General features: G+C 61.4%; 3 protein-coding genes and 1 long non-coding RNA gene across 10 annotated transcripts; 1 reads left to right on the forward strand and 3 right to left on the reverse strand.

The window, feature by feature from the left end:
* The first annotated feature begins 172 nt into the window (after positions 1–172).
* YIF1B (Yip1 interacting factor homolog B, membrane trafficking protein) lies at positions 173–16,948 on the forward strand. 5 transcript variants are annotated; one of them, XM_075915516.1, is made up of 11 exons: positions 173–393; positions 933–1,162; positions 1,311–1,415; positions 2,039–2,117; positions 10,058–10,115; positions 10,916–11,071; positions 11,404–11,497; positions 11,684–11,835; positions 15,376–15,507; positions 16,068–16,112; positions 16,432–16,948. In XM_075915516.1, the coding sequence occupies exons 1-11, from the start codon at positions 354–356 to the stop codon at positions 16,532–16,534; spliced, it is 1,194 nt and encodes a 397-aa protein (XP_075771631.1). In that variant the 5' UTR covers positions 173–353; the 3' UTR covers positions 16,535–16,948. The 5 variants fall into 5 exon arrangements, with proteins under 5 accessions (XP_075771631.1, XP_075771632.1, XP_075771633.1 ...); XM_075915517.1 differs by having other exon boundaries at positions 174–393; positions 16,068–16,140; XM_075915518.1 differs by lacking the exon at positions 15,376–15,507 and having other exon boundaries at positions 174–393.
* Positions 2,612–9,113, reverse strand: LOC112545935 (uncharacterized). 3 transcript variants are annotated; one of them, XM_025185058.2, is made up of 2 exons: positions 6,092–9,113; positions 2,612–2,994 (listed from the first exon to the last, which is right to left on the reverse strand). In XM_025185058.2, the coding sequence occupies exon 1, from the start codon at positions 8,673–8,675 to the stop codon at positions 7,134–7,136; it is 1,542 nt and encodes a 513-aa protein (XP_025040843.2). In that variant the 5' UTR covers positions 8,676–9,113; the 3' UTR covers positions 2,612–2,994; positions 6,092–7,133. The 3 variants fall into 3 exon arrangements, with proteins under 3 accessions (XP_025040843.2, XP_025040841.2, XP_075771630.1); XM_025185056.2 differs by having other exon boundaries at positions 2,612–3,659; XM_075915515.1 differs by having other exon boundaries at positions 3,425–9,113.
* LOC142818210 (uncharacterized) lies at positions 2,612–9,245 on the reverse strand. Its single transcript, XR_012898945.1, has 2 exons — positions 9,112–9,245; positions 2,612–6,152 (listed from the first exon to the last, which is right to left on the reverse strand). It is a non-coding gene; the product is annotated as an uncharacterized LOC142818210 (long non-coding RNA).
* Positions 12,610–14,111, reverse strand: CUNH19orf33 (chromosome unknown C19orf33 homolog). Its single transcript, XM_075915524.1, has 4 exons — positions 13,979–14,111; positions 13,720–13,781; positions 13,378–13,449; positions 12,610–12,925 (listed from the first exon to the last, which is right to left on the reverse strand). The coding sequence occupies exons 1-4, from the start codon at positions 13,998–14,000 to the stop codon at positions 12,812–12,814; spliced, it is 270 nt and encodes an 89-aa protein (XP_075771639.1). The 5' UTR covers positions 14,001–14,111; the 3' UTR covers positions 12,610–12,811.
* Positions 16,949–17,362: the final 414 nt, after the last annotated feature.

Genomic DNA, 17,362 nt, shown 5'->3' on the forward strand with positions numbered 1-17,362 from the left:
GCGAGAGGCTCCGGTCGCCATTTTGGAAACGGGCAGCGCGCGACGACCAACACGTGACTGCCCCGCAGACGCCATCTTGGGCAGGGAGACAGAGAGAGACCCTTCCGGTCGCCCGGCGTCATGTGACGTGCGTTGCCACGTGACACCCCCGGCTTCCGGCGCATTGTCTGACGTACGCGCTGCGATGCGGCGCGCCGAGCAACGAGACCCCCCCCTCCACGCCTATTGCTCAATCAGCGGGCCCGCCGGCCGGCACGTGACGCTCATGACCGACCGCTGATTGGTCGGTTGCCCCTGAGTGGGCGGGGCGACTGTTAAAGCGGCAGAGCGCCCGGCCTCAGGAGCGGAGCGGGATGGACCCGGACGGCGGCTCCGGCGGGGGGCTCAGGCAGCGTCAGTGCGGGGCGGGGCCGTGGGGGGAGAGGCTGGGGGCGGGGCAGTAGGGCTGGGGTCATGGGGAAGGGGCGGGGCCATGGGGAAGGGGCGGGGCAGTAGGGGCGGGGTCATGGGGAAGGGGTGGGGTCATGGGGAAGGGGCGGGGCAGTAGGGGCGGGGTCATGGGGAGAGAGGGCGGGGCCATGGGGAAGGGGTGGGGCAGTAGGGGTGGGGTCGTGGGGAGAGGGGGTGGGGCCATGGGGAAGGGGTGGGGCAGTAGAGGTGGGGTCGTGGGGAGAGGGGGTGGGGCCATGGGGAAGGGGTGGGGCAGTAGAGGTGGGGTCGTGGGGAGAGGGGGCGGGGCCATGGGGAAGGGGTGGGGCAGTAGAGGTGGGATCGTGGGGAGAGGGGGTGGGGTCATGGGGAAGGGGCGGGGCAGTAGAGGTGGGTCGTGGGGAGAGAGGGCGGGGCCATGGGGAAAGGGCGGGGTTGGAGGAGAGGTGGTTGGGGGGGGAGTTCCATTGCCCCCACTCACTTGCTGTCTCTCCTTCCCACAGCCTCCAAGCGCCGGCTGCCAGCCGCCTCCTCCAGCATGGCCGATCCTCATCAGCTCTTCGATGACACCAGCTCCAGCAGCACCCCGGCGGGCAGGGGCTACAGTGCCCAGCAGCCCCCCACTGTCGGCTACCCCACACAGGGCTCTTTCCTGGCCGAGCCCATGTCCAACTTCGCCATGGCCTACGGCAGCACCCTGGCCAGCCAGGGCAAGGAGATTGTGGACAAGAATGTGAGTATAGCGCCGGGGGTGAGGAGCTGGGGGGAGAAACCCCCCCCCCCCACAGTGGCTGCTTTTCTCCAACCCTGTCCTGCCCTCTGCACTGCTGCTGTAACCCAGGCCTGAGTGCGTGTCCTGAGCTGCTTTCTCCTTCTTGCAGATTGACCGCTTCATCCCGGTGACCAAGCTGAAATATTACTTTGCTGTGGACACTGTCTACGTGGGCAAAAAGTTGGGGCTGCTTCTCTTCCCCTTCATGCACCAGGTGAGCCCTAAAAGGCTGCACCTGGCCTTGCTCAGTAACTGGTGCCAGGCCCTTGTTTCGGATCAGGTTGGGGAATGGGTTTTGCAAACGGCTCTTTGGTCTGAAACCCCTAAATGGAGGGTTAGCGTTTCCCCCTCCAAAGTGCCACTGCTCACACGTGAGTGCAGGCAGCTCCTCAGTCTGACTGGGGCCCCAAAGCTCTGCCTGGGGGCTCCCTGCAGTCATATCCCCTGCATGCACAGGGTGCTGCCTGTTATCCCAGCGAGGGTCTGGGTTCTCTCCACTCCATGGAGTGGCTGGAGCTGGTATGGGGAGCGCTCTCCGGGTAGCCTGTCTGACTCCACAGGGTCCATGCTGCAGCCTCTTACAGCCGCTCTGCTGTAGGGGGATGCTAGTGGCAGGGCTCAGGGCAGAGCAGCGCCCCCAGACCTGCTCACCTCAGAAGGGACTCTCCAGTGCAGGGTGCCAGCTTAGTGCTAAACCAGGCTGGCGGCTCCCTTGCGAGCTTGTCCCATGAGGCTGGTTTGGGAGGAGGGGCACCAAGCCGAGACGGCCCTCCCTGGCCAGCGCGCCCTTCCTGGCTCTGCAGCAGCCGGGTGTCTGACGGGGGTGTCTCTTGGCAGGACTGGCAGGTGCAATACCAGCAGGACAGGCCTGTAGCGCCGCGGTTTGACATCAACGCCCCGGATCTGTACATTCCAGGTACCTCGCTGGGCAGCACGTCCTGCTCTGGTTTGACCCCCTGAGCGCCACAGGGCCTAGCTATGCAGATTGCCGCACTGGGTGGTGTGGCCTGTCTTTTGGGGTGCTTGGCCAAGGAACAGAAGTCTGACACCGTGCAGGTTCAGGCACAAGGCCTGTTATTACGCACAGCTGGGGGAGTGTCACTTCGCTTATTAGGCTCAGTGAGACTGCCAAGCAATTGGCAGATATGGAATCCCTATCTCAGGAAATATTTAAGAGCAGGTTAGATAAATGTCTATCAGGGATGGTCTAGACAGTATTTGGTCCTGACATGAGGGCAGGGGACTGGACTCGATGACCTCTCGAGGTCCCTTCCAGTCCTAGTATTCTATGATTATATTGGGCGCTGATGAGCAGAGAGATGCTACGGGGTGGGTGTTCCCAAGCCCCTGGACAGGTTCTAGCAGCAAGACAGAATGAGCACTGTTGGAAACGTAAATATGGACACTGTATACATCCAAACAGGAGGGTTTATTACGCACAGCGCTGATGGAGTGTCACCCTGCTGCTTAGGCTCAGTGGACACTACTAAGCAATTGATTACAATAGATTATATAGGGGACCAATGGGCAGAGAGAAACGATGGGGTGGGAGTTCCCAAACCCCTGGATAGATCTTAGCAGCAAGACAAATGAGCACAATAAGCAAGTAGTCTAAGAGATTACATAGTAGCTCCGCCCATAGCTCAGTTAACATATTTGTTAAAACACAAGTATCCCCCCTCCTTGCCCCGAAAATTGCTGTGCCATGCATAAGCTACATTTCGATTGGGATCCATAGAAGTGATGACGGCGCTTTCCCGACAGGTGCAGTTCATAGGTGCTTTTCTGGGGGTCTAAAACAAAAGACCATGTAAGGTACACAGCAAAGCAGTTGTTTATAATATTATTCTGGTATGTCTGCTAGCCGGAACTGCCAGGGAGGGGTGAACTTGGGATCTGGGGGGGAGGGTGTTATCGCCTAGTGATGTGCTAGGCCTTGGGAAGGCAGTTGTTGTTTTTTTTCCCATACCAGTTGGCAGACTGAGGCCCCTTTCAGGGCCTTGGCCTTGTGTGTGAAAAACTCATGATAAGGGTGTTCAGTTATTCCTCCCCACATAATGTTATGGCACTTCAGCTCCTTCCATTTGTGATAAACAGGCGGGGTTGTTTTCCTGTGTTTTTCCTGCTTCCCTAGAGCTATCTAGGCCTCATGCCTCTGCCCAGGCTGTCCAGCCTGGGCCTATGCGGAAAAGCTTAACCAGAGTCTGTGGTTCAGAATCTTACCTACATATCAATGGGCTATTCGCTATTTTATCCCTTCAAGCACAATAAACCAATAGTCTAAAAGATTCCATGCATGCCCCGCCCATGGCTCAGGTTCACATGTTTGCTAGTACACAGCTGTTACTCCTCCGGTTCTCCTCTTGCAGGAAGTAGGTTAAGTCCCGATTTCAGGTCCTCAGAAATGACAGGTGGCACCTCCCAGACAGATTTGCCCTCAGGTACATTCCTAGAGGGTCTTAAAGCAAAGAGAACAGTGAACAGCACCCAGCATAGACTATCGATGCTTCCCTCTGAACTCGGATTGGCATCTGTGAGGGGCGGATAGCCTCACTCCTGCTGCCACGTTAGCCCTCTCCCTGACCCCTGGTTGGTATACGGAGAATACACTGTTCTCTCTCCCAGACTTTGAGGCCCCTCTCAGTGAGTTATGTGCCTATAATTCATGATAAGCCCCCGATTGCTGCTCTCCATCTGGGGTTGTGCTGAGACAATCTTCTTTGTTTAACTGGGCATAAAACAAGCGGTTTCCTGCTTATCTTAACTTTCCTTCAGCCGTGTTTTGTCCATTGATCGCTAGGTCTCAGGCTCGGACCAGGCCCGTCCACTTTGGGCATATGTGAAAGATTCTTAACAAAGTCTGGGGTCAGAATCTTACATACATCGCATTAGGATCTTGGCCCTCCAGTCCCCCCTTTGACCCTAGGGTTCCCTAACCCGCCTGGTCAAATACAACCATTCTAACGTTTTCAGCTTACTTTGGAAGCGCCGGTAAAGCACCAACACCAGCAGGAATGTCTGGTTGGACACTCCCCACAGAATTGCACCCAGATCCATCCCCACAAGATTTCATCACCGGAGATGGCATTGCCCATAATCATTGTTTTAACTTCCGCCGCCTGGTTCAATGCCTTTGAATATTTGGCATCGGCTTGGTCCACGGTCTCCCCTATCTGAGTGTACCTCAGACGGCCTACCCCAGTGTGTCTGGGCCTCGGCCACCAGCTCCTCAATCTTCACCTGCAGGGCCCGAAGCCCCCCCTCTTGGTATTAACTGCCGTAGTGCCATTCCGGATCCCACGTTCGGTTACCCGTCATTGGCGGAGCACGGTAGAGCCGCGTCCCGCCAACGGCCAGGGTTGCCCCTCGAGGGACCGTCATGCACACGGATGGGTGTGTCGAGGGGCAGGGCTTTCCGTTTAGCTCGATGGAGCGGTTCTGGGCAGTCACACCAGTAGGGACCGTTGATCTGGACCAGCTTCTCTGTGACAGCCACCTCGTACCGAGACCGATTCGTTGGAGTATTACGTGGGCATGCACACAAGATTTCTCTATCGGAGCGGGTGCAGCACTCGCTGGTGTACAATGCTTTCCCAGCAGCCTCGGCATACGCGATGCCTCCTCTGTTAGTGACGTGACCCCCTCTCCACGCTGACAGGGAGGTTACCATTCTAGCTTGGTGCGGGTTAGGGATGCCCAGAGGCACTAGGAGGTTAAAGATTATGCTGTGACTTGTCTAGACTGGTCTTTGGACCCTCATTGATTCTCTGTGTCCCCACTCCCTTGGAGGGGAACTGGGGAGATGGGGCCCTAATACTTTCATGAGGGCTGGGGTGGACCCGGCTATCCAGGGGGTCTGTTATAATTCCCTGTGTGCTAACAGCCAATGTCTGTCCTGTTCTCCAATAATTTTCCTCCAAGTCCTTTGTTTTTGTACCATTTATTAACAAATTGGTTAATCTTTGACCCAAATATTTTGTGATGTCCAGTGAGGTGGATACAGAGTTTGACAGGTCGTTTAAGCTGTCGAGGAGTATCCGACTGCCTTTCTCAGTATCCAGTCCTCCCCGAGCATTAGATAGCACAGCGTCTGCCAGGCTTGATTCGATTCGGTTTCTCTTTTTAGCTATGTGTGCTACGGCATAGGCGTTGCCAACAGAATTACCTGCACGGAACCACCCCGCAGTCGTGTCCATGAGTCCCCGTTTCTGTCTAGTTACCTTTAAAGGTAATTTGGATACTAGTCATATTAATTGTAGACACTGTCCCTCTGAGAGGGCTGCAACATGATTTGATAGTGACTTTCATTATAGGTGGGGAGTCTCTGCAATTTCATGTTTCCTTCCAAAGGCTCCCAAAAATTCTATAGTCTCTGGCACTTGGCACCAGGGAGTAACGGGGCAGTCGGCTGTTACTGAAATCGTGATGTTACGAGTCTACCTGAAAATCCGTGTATGATTTTATTTGAATTTTCTTATGTTCCGCCTGCCCCTGCCCTATCTGTGGTCCTACCCCTATCTCTGGCCAGGCCTTTTTGATGGTTAATGCGCGTGTTTTGCAAAAGCGAAGCATTTCTTTAGTACGGCAGTTAAATTAAAAATTAATGGAGATTGCCTATCTCCTAGAACTGGAGGGGACCTTGAAAGGTCATCGAGTTCAGTCCCCTGCCTTCACAGCAGGACCAAGTACCATCCCTGACAAATTTTTGTCCCAGATCCCTAAATGGCCTTCTCGAGGATTGAACTCACAACTCTCGGTTTAGCAGGCCAATGCTCAAACCACTGAGTTACCCCTCCCCCAAAAAGTTAAAGCGGAGCAAGCCCGGTGGAGGGGGTTAGTGACCCATTCCCAGTCCTCCCTTTCACACGGCACCCTCCTTGCATCCTTCACCATAATCCACAGGGCCAGCGCGGGGCCTCACGGTCACCCATCAGTCCTTCTTCTTGTTCACCTGTGGAGACATTGTTAGCACTCGCGGGCGCTGGTTCAAACAGTGTTAACCGATTTTGGTGCCTCCAAGACGGTCCCATCTTTCCCCCACCCTTCACACACGTGTTAGTGGTCAAAAGGACCCGCATGGGGCCTTGCCACTTCGGTTTTAGAATTCCTCTAACCTCTGGGTCAACGGGACACGTTACCAGATCCCCGACCTTAAATGCAGGTTTGTCCAGACTGCTGCTATCGTCCAGCTGGGCTTGGTTTCCCTTTACTTGGTGGTATAATTCCTTTAACTCTTTGTCTAACACTTTAATGTAGTTCTGCAACCTGTCTGCGAAGGGCCCTGACCCGTCGGCTGGTAGGACCACACCGCTAGGCATTCTCATTAATTCAAGGGGCATTAACTGAGTCAGCCTGTTAGGTCTGTGGTCTCCAGCACCGCGTTCGTTAATGCTGCTTTCAGTGTTCCGGTTTTAGCAAGCTGAGGATGATGGCAGGGTTTTCCACAATCGGGTGAGCCTTTCGGGTCACCCTGTAAAGGTGAGTATAGTCTATAGTTAACCTCCAGGTCCCGTCCGGCTTCCGAACGGGCCGTTATCAGGGAGTTAGCGGTAGAGACGGTTTTCGGATGGCTGTTCCTGCTTGGACCCTCCAGTCCATTCAGCGCTGCTGGCTCTGGGATTGATCACTCCTCCGAGCTCCTTAAGGAGATCTGTGCCGCAAATTGTGTCCCCTTGCTCGGGGCAAACCCAGATTTGACTTACTGTGATCATGTCATCAAATTCTATTTCTACTGGCTGGCTTAGGGTTGCTCTTAACCTTCCCCCTCCCGCCCCTTCCATCCATATGGTTTGACGGATCGGGGGAGGTCTTGGCCGGTTATTAATACCGAGGCTCCCGTATCTAATAACACTTTGCACGACCGGCCCCCTGTTCCTGTGTTCAGAAACATCCTTGGGTCGCCTACGGTCCCAGCCACGGAGGCTGCTATGTCCTATTTGCCAGCCAGGAGTTTGAGCAGCTCCTGGATCTGTTTAGTCTGTTCCTGCTCTTGGGGGTTTGGTTTATTGGTCTTATTTAGCTTGCTTGGCCACTGGCCTTCCCTACCCCTGTGACCATTTCTTTTGCAGTTGCTGCACATTTTAGTTTTCATCCTGTCCTTGCAGTCCCGTGCCAGATGTCCTGGCTTGTCACAGGTGTAACAAGTAGCGGTTCCGACTGCATGGACCGCCACCGCCTCCTCGGAGGCGAGGGTCGCCGCTGCCTTTTTCTTCCTGTTCTCTAGATCTGTGGCCCACTTCATCACGGCCGAGAACGAATCTCCAACCGAGAGGCCTAAGGCCAGGACTGCTTGGTGATCCGCAGACAACCCTTCCTTTAGGATTTGGAGAAACACGTCGTGGTCTCGGGATGTTATGTTGTCCAGGCCTGAATAAGAGCGGAATGCATTCCACTTCTTCTCGGCATAGGACATGGCCGACTCCCCTTTCTGTTGGGTCACTGATTGCAAGGCCCCCCAGTTGGTGGCTTGAGCTCCCAGAACTGTGGAAAGCGCAGCCCTGAATTCAGCTACGCTGCCGGAGTCTGGGTTTGGGGATGGCTCTAGATCAGGGGCCGCTCCCGCGGGTCTGGGGTCATGTTCCTCGGCCCAGCGCCCACTTTTCCATCTATTGGCCAAATTGTCCCACATGTCTCTGGGACACTTGCACTTGGCCAGGATGTGAACATCCTTCTTACGCAGGCCGTGCAATTCAGTCAGGCCGTCCAGTTTGTCCCAGAACTCCATGTTTTTGTTATCACGTTGAAGTTCGGGCAGAAAGGACAGCAGTGCCTGTTTCTCCTGTGGGGTAAAGGGGCGGTAGGTCTGGGGGGTTTCCATCCGGAATCCCCACGCTGGCTCCCCCTCCTCGTTAATATTTCTGAGCCTTCTTAGCTGCGTTTGAATTAGGGCCACATGTTGGACGTGATCATCTGGGGCGACTGGTCCCTGTGGCCACCCTCCATCAGCCCTGGCAGTGCCCGGATCTGGCCCTTGAGGTGCTGGTCCATACGGGGACGTGTATGGAGGGGGTTCTAGCCCGTCTCCTTTGTCCCTCACTGCCAGATCCCCCCACGGGTAAGCTACCGGTGGTGCGGTTGGCTGGCAAGTGCTGATTGGGAGCTCGCCCTCTTCTGATCTAGGGGTGGGCCCTTGGCCTTGTAGCTTTGATTCTCCTGCTTTGGGATCCTGCCTGCCTGCCTCACAGCTACTCCTGGTGGAGGGGGGTTTATCGCTCCGAGAAAGGGCTTTGTCTCGTAGCGCCTCGTTTTCAGATTTTAAAGCTTCAATTTCCTTTTCTTTCATAGCGAGGATATCCAATAGTATTATCACCGCTTTGTCTGCTTTCTTCACTTTCTGGTCGTTCCACCATTTCACCAACTCTTCTTCAGACCTGGCTGCAGCGTAATTTGCCTTAACGGCCGCCTGCCGGGTTTTTACATATTTATGTTCTAAGTATTCCTGTGGGGTGACTTTCGCCTCCCCCTTGGATGCCATGGCTTTTGATCACCACAACTCCTGACCGTACTGGGGATGTGTGTGGTCTCGAGTCACACCATCGCTGGCCTTACTGGGGACTCGTACCATTCGAGGGTATATACTTCACATGCCTGGAGGGGGGGCGCTCCGTCAGGACGTGCAATAAGGAAGCAGGGCCACCCGTTTGCACTGCCTGCCGCTCGCGTACCCAGCCAGTCCTGGGCTTAACTCACAGCCAGTTACTGGCTAGTCGCTTGTCCAGATCCTCCGTAACACACCCCTTAGTTTAACAGCTCGTCCCCCTCCCCAGTGGTACCCCTTCTACCTCTATACTCGGATCACATGTGTCTAGGTTCCTTTGTTTGAACTCTGAAAAGCGGAGGCAAGATGTGTCCGAAGGGGACGAGAGACTCCGATCCCTAGCCTAATGAGGTGGTAAATTAAACGTACTCACCTCTCTTTGGATGTCGGTCTCTGGCTCCCAAGTAGCTCACATGCTTGCATCCCCTCCCCGTGGCCAACTGAAGGAACAGAAGTTCGACACCGTGTAAATCCAAGCAGGCGGGTTTATTATGCACAGCGCTGGTGCAGTGGATTATATCGGGCGGGGCGGGGAGACGGGAGTTCCCAAGCCCCTGGATAGGTCCTTGTAGCCAGACAAAATGAGCACAACAAGCCAATAGTCTACAAGATTCCATGCATGCCCCGCCCAGGGCTCAGGTTCACCTTTGCTAGTACACAGCTGTTACTCAAGTTCTCTGGCAGGAAGTAGCTTAAGTCCTGATTTCAGGTGCATTCCTAGGGGGTCTTAAAGAGACCAGTGAACAGTACCCAGCTGTGGCAGTTGTGTAGAGCTTATCAGTGCGTCCCTCTGAACTCGGATTGGCATCTCTGAGGGGCGGATAGCGTCTCCTGCTGCCATGTTAGCCCTCTCCCTGAACCCTGGCTGGTATTCGGGGAGGATACACTGTTATCTCTCCCAAACTTCGAGACCTCTCTGTGAGTTATGTGCCTATGTAACTCACGATAAGCCCCCAGTTACTGCTCTGCACCTGGGGTTGTGCTGACTCCTTGTCTTATGCCTCGGTAAACAAAGAAGGCTGTTTCCTGCTTATCTTAACTTTCCTTCAGCCGTGTTTTGTCCATTGTTCGCTAGGTCTCAGGCTCGGATCAGGCCCGTCCAGTTTGGGCGTACGTGAGAGATTAACAGAGACTGGGGTCAGAATCTTACGTACGCAGTCTTAGGACCGTGGCCCTGCACTCACAGGAGGAAGCTGAGTGGCCTAGCCACAGTGTGGGAATAACCCGGTGGTGGGAGTCACGCCCCTCCTGTGTTTCCTCTCAGCTCTGCTAGGAGCCCAGGTCAGGCAGGTGACTCTGCTTGTCTCTTTCCTTCGCAGTCATGGCTTTCATCACCTACCTCCTGGTGGCGGGCTTAGCACTGGGAACCCAGAACAGGTGAGGAGGCTGCTAGCTGGGGTCTGCGCTCCCCGGGGGCCAGGGGCGCAGCAGCCTTGTGTTGGGGGATGGCGTTTCAGTGTCTAATCTGCGTGTCTGGCCTTTGTTTGGAAGGCGAGTGCAAGTTTTGGGTTCATAAAACACTCAGTGATGGGGGGCTCCCTTCCCGAGCCGTTCCCTGTGCCCAGACGTTGGGTGTTGTCAGGGGGGCTGTCTCCCTTTCGCCCCCTGCGCCGTACGTGGCGGCAAGGGCGTATGGGAGCGTTTAAAAAGCACAGGCTCAGCGAACCAGTCTCGTGACAAAGGGGGATGCTGCGTACATTCTCCCTGGAGGCGCCAGTCCCAAGGCCGTGCGGGGGCCGCGTACTGGCACAAGTTGCCTTTAGCAATGTCGGTCAGGGCCACAGTGGGCGCTTAGTTCTCGTGGGCGTCTCCTCGTTCCCAGAAGGTGGGAATGGGCAGCAGGGGGTGGTCTGACGCAGATGGGCCGTTCTGATGCTCTCGGGGGCCCAGGGTAAAACTGGGGCCTGGTGAGCTCAGGCGGGAGAATCCATGGGAGTGGGGGAGCAGGGGGGGGCATAGCCTGAACCAGCCCCCCCATCCCCAGGGCCTCAATTGGAAAGCCCGGAGGAGCCAGTTCAGGGCCGGGGCTCCCTGCAGCTCTCTGTGGCCAGAGGGAAGGGGGCTGGGGGGGAAACTTGGCCCTGTTCCTGGTCCATGGGCTGCCCTGGGGGCTGGGTGGGAGGGACTGGAGGTCCTGCTGGGGCCCTCTGACCCTCCTCCCGGCTGTGCGGCTGTAGGTTTTCTCCCGACCTGCTGGGCTTGCAGGCTAGCTCGGCCCTGGCCTGGCTGATTGTGGAGGTGCTGGCCGTCCTGCTCAGCCTCTACCTGGTGACTGTGAACACAGACCTCACCACCATCGACCTCGTCGCCTTCTCGGGGTACAAGTACGTCGGGTGAGTGCCCCCCCCTTCCGCCAGCCAACCAGCCTGCAGCTGCAGCCGCCGGGCTTGAGCGGGGGCCGCTCCCGCCAGTGCGCGGAGGCGGGGGGGTTCTCTGGAGCATGCTCTGGCGCAGTCAGGCCGGGCCATGGGCAGAGTTAAGGGGATGTGACGTGCGTGGCTCCGGATCCCTGTCCAATGGGATTAGCGCCAGGGGCAAATGTAGGGGAGTGTCCCATGTCCCATAAGTGACCAGCATGGGCAATGGAGAGCCAGGAGGGCGTGTGCTGTCTGCGGGCAGGGCTTGCTGCCCCCCCCCAACTCACCTCCTGCCTCTCCCATGGCAGGATGATTGTTGGCGTCGTGTCGGGCCTGCTCTTCGGCAAGACCGGCTACTACCTGCTGCTCAGCTGGTGCTGCCTCGCCATCTTCGTCTTCATGGTAAGGGCGGGGGCTGTGGGGCTGGGCCGTGGGGGAGCAGCATCTCCCCCGCCCGCCCTGCACCGAGCCAGGAGCGGACCTGGTGCCAGGACCCTGGCGGGTGGGGAAACGGCAGCAGGAGGCGCCCGGTGGTTGTGGGCAGCTGCCGCCCGGCCCGGGCCCAACACTCTTCCCTCTTCCCCCCAGATCCGGACGCTGCGGCTGAAGATCCTGTCGGAGGCGGCGGCCGAGGGCGTGCTGGTGCGGGGGGCCAAGAACCAGCTGCGCATGTACCTCACCATGGCCATCGCTGCCCTGCAGCCGCTCTTCATGTACTGGCTGACGTTCCACCTCGTCAGGTGACGGCCCCCCGCCCCGGAGCTCCCCTGCGGCCCCAGCCAGGCGGCCGGCGGGCGCGAAACAAGGCTGCCTCCGCTCCAGCTCAGCCAGCGTCCCTGGGCTAGGATTCAGGGGGAGGGAGAGGGGTCGTGTGGGGTGCATTTGCCTTTCCTTGCTGATCAGAAAGAGGCTCTGGGGGGTTGCTCAGGCAGCCACGGCTCATCTGGCCTCACGTGCCACCTCCTGCCGTTCTGGCTAAGGCCTGGGCAGGCCCCGTGGCTCCCCCTCTCGTGTGCATGCCTGCCTGTTGGTTTCTGAGCATCGCTGCTGCTGGGGCGTGGCCTTGTGCCCGGGGGTGCCTGCATGCAGCCTAGAGCCCCCCCACCCATCTGTACCCCCAAGCCAATAAACAGCATCCAGGGCAGCTCCGTGTGCTGACTTCACTGGGGCTGTGTGCTGTGCGGGGGGGGGGAGCTTTGCACGTAGCCAGTGGTGGGGCCCCCCAGGGAGCTGCCGCAGCACCTGCCCCGTGCGCTGTCCACGCTGGTTCAGCCTGCGGCTGCTGCACCCCTCACGACTGCGCTCTGGTCCTAGCGGGCAGGGCCTGGCTCACACCCGAAGTAGGAGCTGCCTCCCCCCAGGGCCACCTGCCACGCTGCTCCCTTCCCCGGGGTGGGGCCAGCCCTGCAGGAGCCTGTTCTGTGGGTCAGGCCACGCCTAGGGCAGGCTAATCCCCCCCCCCCCCCCCCACACACACGCACGCACACACATACCACAGCAGCTGCCAGGCGTGCTCAGACTCACCCTTGTTTATTTCAAATCAAGGCTCCAAAGGGCAGGTTTAAGCTGGAAAGATAACGGGGCCGGGTGCAGCTGCCCAGGCAGGCCCTGGCTGCGCAGCCGCTCCCCTCCGGGCTGGGTCCGATGCTGCACTGGGGCCCAGGCCTGAGGCCAGGGGTGCGGCTGGGCGAGGCCGGGCTGGGCCTGGCGCTGGTCTCAATGGCTCTTGGTCTCTTTCTTCTTCTTGTCCTTGGACTTCTCCTTACACTTGTCCTTGGGCTTCTTCTCCTTTGGCTTCTTCTTCTTGTGCTCGTGGCCAGCGCTGTGGGCCTGGAGGGGGTGCAGCGGCAGCGAGGGGTAAGGGCCCCAGCTGCCATGAGGCAGCTACTCCCCGCCGCACATCTCCCCCCCCCCCCCCACTGCATTCACCCACTAGAGCCAGCAGGATCCTGCCCTCCTGGGGAGCCGTTATGGGGGGGGGGCTGCATAACCAGGGACAGGACCCAGGCTCTTGTGCAGGGGCTGCCGGCCAGTTCCCTCCCAGCAAGAAGAGGGTGGGGGCTGTGTCTGCGGGGGATGCCCCAGACGGGAAACAGACACGCCCCCCTTCCCCCGGCAGGGGCAGAACCCAGGAGTCCTGGCTCAGTCTCCCCCCACCCCCAGGCAGGCCGCTGGGGGAAATCGCCTGGCAGGAGCCCAGTCCACGGCACCTCCAGAGCTGCAGGTGCTGGGGGCCAGGGGGGGCAGCTGCGCTCTCCGCCCGGCCCCTCGGCTGCCCCTACCTTGCCGTGGTGATCCCCATCGCTCTCCGAGGAGCTGCTGCTGCTGGAGTCAGAGGAGCATCCGTGCCCGTCCTGCGGGAGAGGAGACAGCACTGCCGGGGGGCCCCAACCGCAGCCTGGCCCCCCCCATCCTAATCGCAGCCTCCCCCCCCCCCAGGCACAGCAAGGCCAGCGCTGGCTGTGGGGCTCCGGGCCCGGCGGCAGAGGGGGATACCTGGAGCAGATGCGCCCCCCCCCCCCCCCAGCCACAGAGCAGCAGTGTCCCCAGCTCCAGCCTCCTAGCAGCGCTGGGGCCCAGCCTGCCCCCCCCCATCCCAGGCTCCTACTCCAGCCGCTCCTCACCTTGTGCTTGGCAGGGTGCCCCCCTTTCTTCTCCGTCTGCTGCTTGGGGTCTGAGCCGACCGCTGTGGGGCAGAGGGGGGTTAGGGCTGCAGGCCCCCTGCCTGGCAGAACAAGGGGGAGGCGCGCCCGTGCGTGCGGGGTGGGGGCTGCCCGGGGGAGACTCACTCGAGCCGAGACCCCCCGGCCGGGCTGGGACCCAGGGGGCCGGGCCGGGCGGCGCAGCGAGCCCAGGGACTGTCGGGGGGGGCGCCCCACTTACCTGCCGTCAGGTCGAAATCCATCCCGCTCCGCGCCCGGCTCCCGCAGCGAGTCGCGCCGGGCCGGGCCGGGCGGGGTTTTATGGGCGGCCTGCAGGGCGGGGCGAGCGAACCTCGTGCCGGGCCGCGCCTGCCCCCCCCCCCCCCCCCCGTTCCGGTGTAACGTTACCGCGGAGCTGAGCGGAGCCGGGGCGCGACCCCAGGAGTCCTGGGTCCCCCCCATCTGGGGACAGAACCGGGAGCCCTGCTGTGCTGAGTTGGGGGGCCCGGTGGGACCCCGAAGATGGGCGGGGGGGGGCTCGTGCTGTGCTGAGTAGGGGGGCCCGGTGGGACCCCGAAGATGGGCGGGGGGGGGCTCGTGCTGTGCTGAGTAGGGGGGCCCGGTGGGACCCCGAAGATGGGCGGGGGGGGGGCTCGTGCTGTGCTGAGTTGGGGGGCCCGGTGGGACCCCGAAGATGGGCGGGGGGGGGGGGCTCGCACCTGTCCTGGTACCGACCCGGCTGGTGTGTGACCGGGGGGGGGGGCTCCGGCTGGTTCCGCCCCGGCCGCGTTCCGGCGGCGCTAGGACCCAGGGGAGGCGAGACTTGACTCCGGTCCGGGGGCTTCCGAGCCAGAGGCCTCCGCGGCAGCCCCGGCAGCTCCCAGGCGCTGGGTGAGCGGGGCCGGGGGGCTGCGGGCGGGAGCCAGGGGCGCGGCAGGGCTGCGGGGTGGGAGCGGGGGGGCCGCACTGGCTGGGCTGTGGGGTAGGGGCGGGGGGGGGCACTGGCTGGGCTGCGGGGTGGGAGCGGGGGGGCCGCACTGGCTGGGCTGTGGGGTAGGGGCGGGGGGGGGCACTGGCTGGGCAGTGGGGTGGGAGCGGGGGGGGCACTGGCTGGGCTGTGGGGTGGGAGCGGGGGGGGCGCACTGGCTGGGCTGTAGGGTGGGGGCGGGGGGGGCGCACTGGCTGGGCTGTAGGGTGGGAGCGGGGGGGGGGCGCACTGGCTCGGCTGTAGGGTGGGAGCGGGGGGGGGGGCACTGGCTGGGCAGTGGGGTGGGGGCGGGGGGGGCACTGGCTCGGCTGTAGGGTGGGAGCGGGGGGGGGGCACTGGCTGGGCTGTGGGGTGGGAGCGGGGGGGGGCGCACTGGCTGGGCTGTGGGGTGGGAGCGGGGGGGGCACTGGCTGGGCAGGTGTCCCCCCTCCCCCGCGCGTGGGACGCGCTTTGCACCTGTGCTGGGCGCACGGACCCTCCCGCGCACCTGGCGGCCCCGCCCTGGCTTCATCCCCCCCCCCCCCGCTGGGTCGGGGCGCACCCCCTGCTGGGCTCCAGCCAGAGCCAGCTCCGACCCGCTGGGAAGTGCCCCCCCCCGCAGCCGGGGGGGCTCTGGCCCCTGCTCCCAGCCCCCTCCCTCTCCCCGGCAGGATGGCGTGCGAGCTCTTCCTCCTCTCCTCCCTCTGGTTCCTCTTCCTCATCTTCTGGATGGAGACCATCAGCCTCTGGCTCTTCCTCTGCACCGTGTCCCAGGCCCGGGCCTTCCACCACTGGGGCGGGCGGTGAGTCCCCGGGCCTCGGACCCCCCGGGGAGCTGGTCAGAGAAGGGGGCCCCCGCCAGGACTCCTGGGTTCCTTGCTAGCTCCATCCCCGCCCCCTCTCCCTGCAGACCAGGCTGCCCCCCGCCCCCAGGTGAGGGCCCGGTTCTGCTCCCTGCCCCCCGGGCTCTGTGACTCAGCAGCAGCCTCGCCCTGCAGGCTGGGGCCCAGGCAGGGAGCAGAGCTGGCAAGGGGCCGGGCCGGGAGCGGTTGGCAGGGAACCCAGAGAGACAGAAGCCAGGTGCCTGCCCCGAGATCAGACCCCTCCCTTAGCTGCCCCCGCTCCGGAGATAGCGGGGGGGGGGGGGGGGGGCAGCCAGAGACAGTGAGCCCAGGGGTGGGACAGGGCAGGGGGGAGCCTCAGGCAAGCTGGGTTCAGTAGCCAGGCTGGCTGCTGCGGCCCACGGGCAGCCCCATCTACGGCCAGGGGGGCTCACAGCCCCCCAGGGAGGCCAGGAGGGCTCACAGCCCCCCAGGGAGGCCAGGAGGGGCTGGACCTGCCTGACAGCCTGTTCCCCCCACAGGGTGTTGGTCTCCGACCCCAGCCACGTGCTCTACGTCCTGGTCAGGTGAGCCGCTGCTGCCCCACGGTTGCAGGTACAGAACCAGACCCAGCCTTTGCTCTGGGGCCCCGGGGGAGGGGGAGAGGAGGGGAACTGGCTGGAGCCAGCCCCACAGCAGCTGCCCTGAGCCCCAAGCAGCGCTGACAGCGGCGGCCCCCAGCTGGGTCCAGTGGCAGAGCTGGGCACCTTGGGAGGGAGGGGGAGACCGGGGGCTGCACAGCCGCAGCGAGGAGCCCCTGGCCCACCCGGCTAACGGAGGCCGGGCCTGAGCCAAGTAGGGGCCGTGGGGAGGACCCTCACTGACCCAGGCTCTCTCCCTGCACAGTGCTGGGCCGGGCTGGCTGCAGACCTGCGTGGGGCCCGCTGGCCCGGGAAGAGGAACCGGCCCCAGACCTGTAACAGCAGCCGGCCGGAGGACGCTGGGCTAGCCCAGAGCCAGGAGGCCAGAGGCGGCCTGGGGGGCTAGAGCTCACCCCTGCTGGATGGATCATGGTGGGGCCAGCTGGACGCTGTCCCCTACCCCGGCCAGGCCCACAGCTGGCAGCCAGCACCTGGACAGCTGGGAATTGCTCCCCATCACTCCCTCCGCTGGGGCTGACAAATCTGGCTGCCGGAGGGCGAGCGGTGGCCTTGCTGCAGGGGGGCAAAGGCAGCAGGACAGAGTGAGGCTCAGGCTACTCCAAGGCCCCTCTGTGCCCTGCCAGCACCAGGAAGCAGCAAGCAAAGGACAAGAGGCCCTGGACCTAGGAGACCAGTCCCCTGCATGGAGGAGGGGACAGAGGCACCCAGGACATGCTGCACCCCTGAGGGATCCCCTCTGAATAAAGAGTTTCAGCCCCATTTGATATAGACTCACCCCCCCTTGCCTGCATGGCAGAGACCCAGAGGTGGCTTTAGGCTCAGGCAGCCTGGAACTGTGCAGCAGAGCTGTGACCGCTAGGCCTAGCTGCTTCTTTCCTGAGGCTGCTGGGCAGAGCTTGGGGGGGGGCAGTTTCCAGGTGAGCAGCCACCCAAGGTAGAGCTCAGAGCCTGCACCTGGAGGCTGGCTGGGCCCACTTGACCCTTGGCAGGCCAGCCTGGTACCAGCCCTGGTTCCACCACCATGCACACAGCTCAGCAGCTGGCTCCCTCCATGAGCTGCCACTGCTCCCAGGGCCAGGCTATTGCGGAGCCCAGGTGCGGGGGACAGGGCTGGTCTCCCTGCAGCCTGAGACAGTGCAAGGCTATGGGGCCATTACCCGCATGGAGGGGAGGGC

This window comes from Pelodiscus sinensis, unplaced genomic scaffold (genome assembly GCF_049634645.1).
Source record: "Pelodiscus sinensis isolate JC-2024 unplaced genomic scaffold, ASM4963464v1 ctg34, whole genome shotgun sequence".
NCBI lineage: Eukaryota > Metazoa > Chordata > Testudines > Trionychidae > Pelodiscus > Pelodiscus sinensis.

Coding starts and splice junctions, on each gene's coding strand:
- CUNH19orf33 (XM_075915524.1), bottom strand. CDS start 14,000: ATGGATTTCGACCTGACGGCAG. Junction 13,782..13,978: donor GGATTTCGACCTGACGGCAG/GTAAGTGGGGCG, acceptor TCTGCCCCACAG/CGGTCGGCTCAGACCCCAAG. Junction 13,450..13,719: donor GGCACCCTGCCAAGCACAAG/GTGAGGAGCGGC, acceptor CCTCTCCCGCAG/GACGGGCACGGATGCTCCTC.
- LOC112545935 (XM_025185058.2), bottom strand. CDS start 8,675: ATGGCATCCAAGGGGGAGGCGAAAGTCACCCCACAGGAATACTTAGAA.
- YIF1B (XM_075915516.1), top strand. CDS start 354: ATGGACCCGGACGGCGGCTCCGGCGGGGGGCTCAGGCAGC. Junction 394..932: donor CGGCGGGGGGCTCAGGCAGC/GTCAGTGCGGGG, acceptor TCCTTCCCACAG/CCTCCAAGCGCCGGCTGCCA. Junction 2,118..10,057: donor CCCGGATCTGTACATTCCAG/GTACCTCGCTGG, acceptor TTTCCTTCGCAG/TCATGGCTTTCATCACCTAC.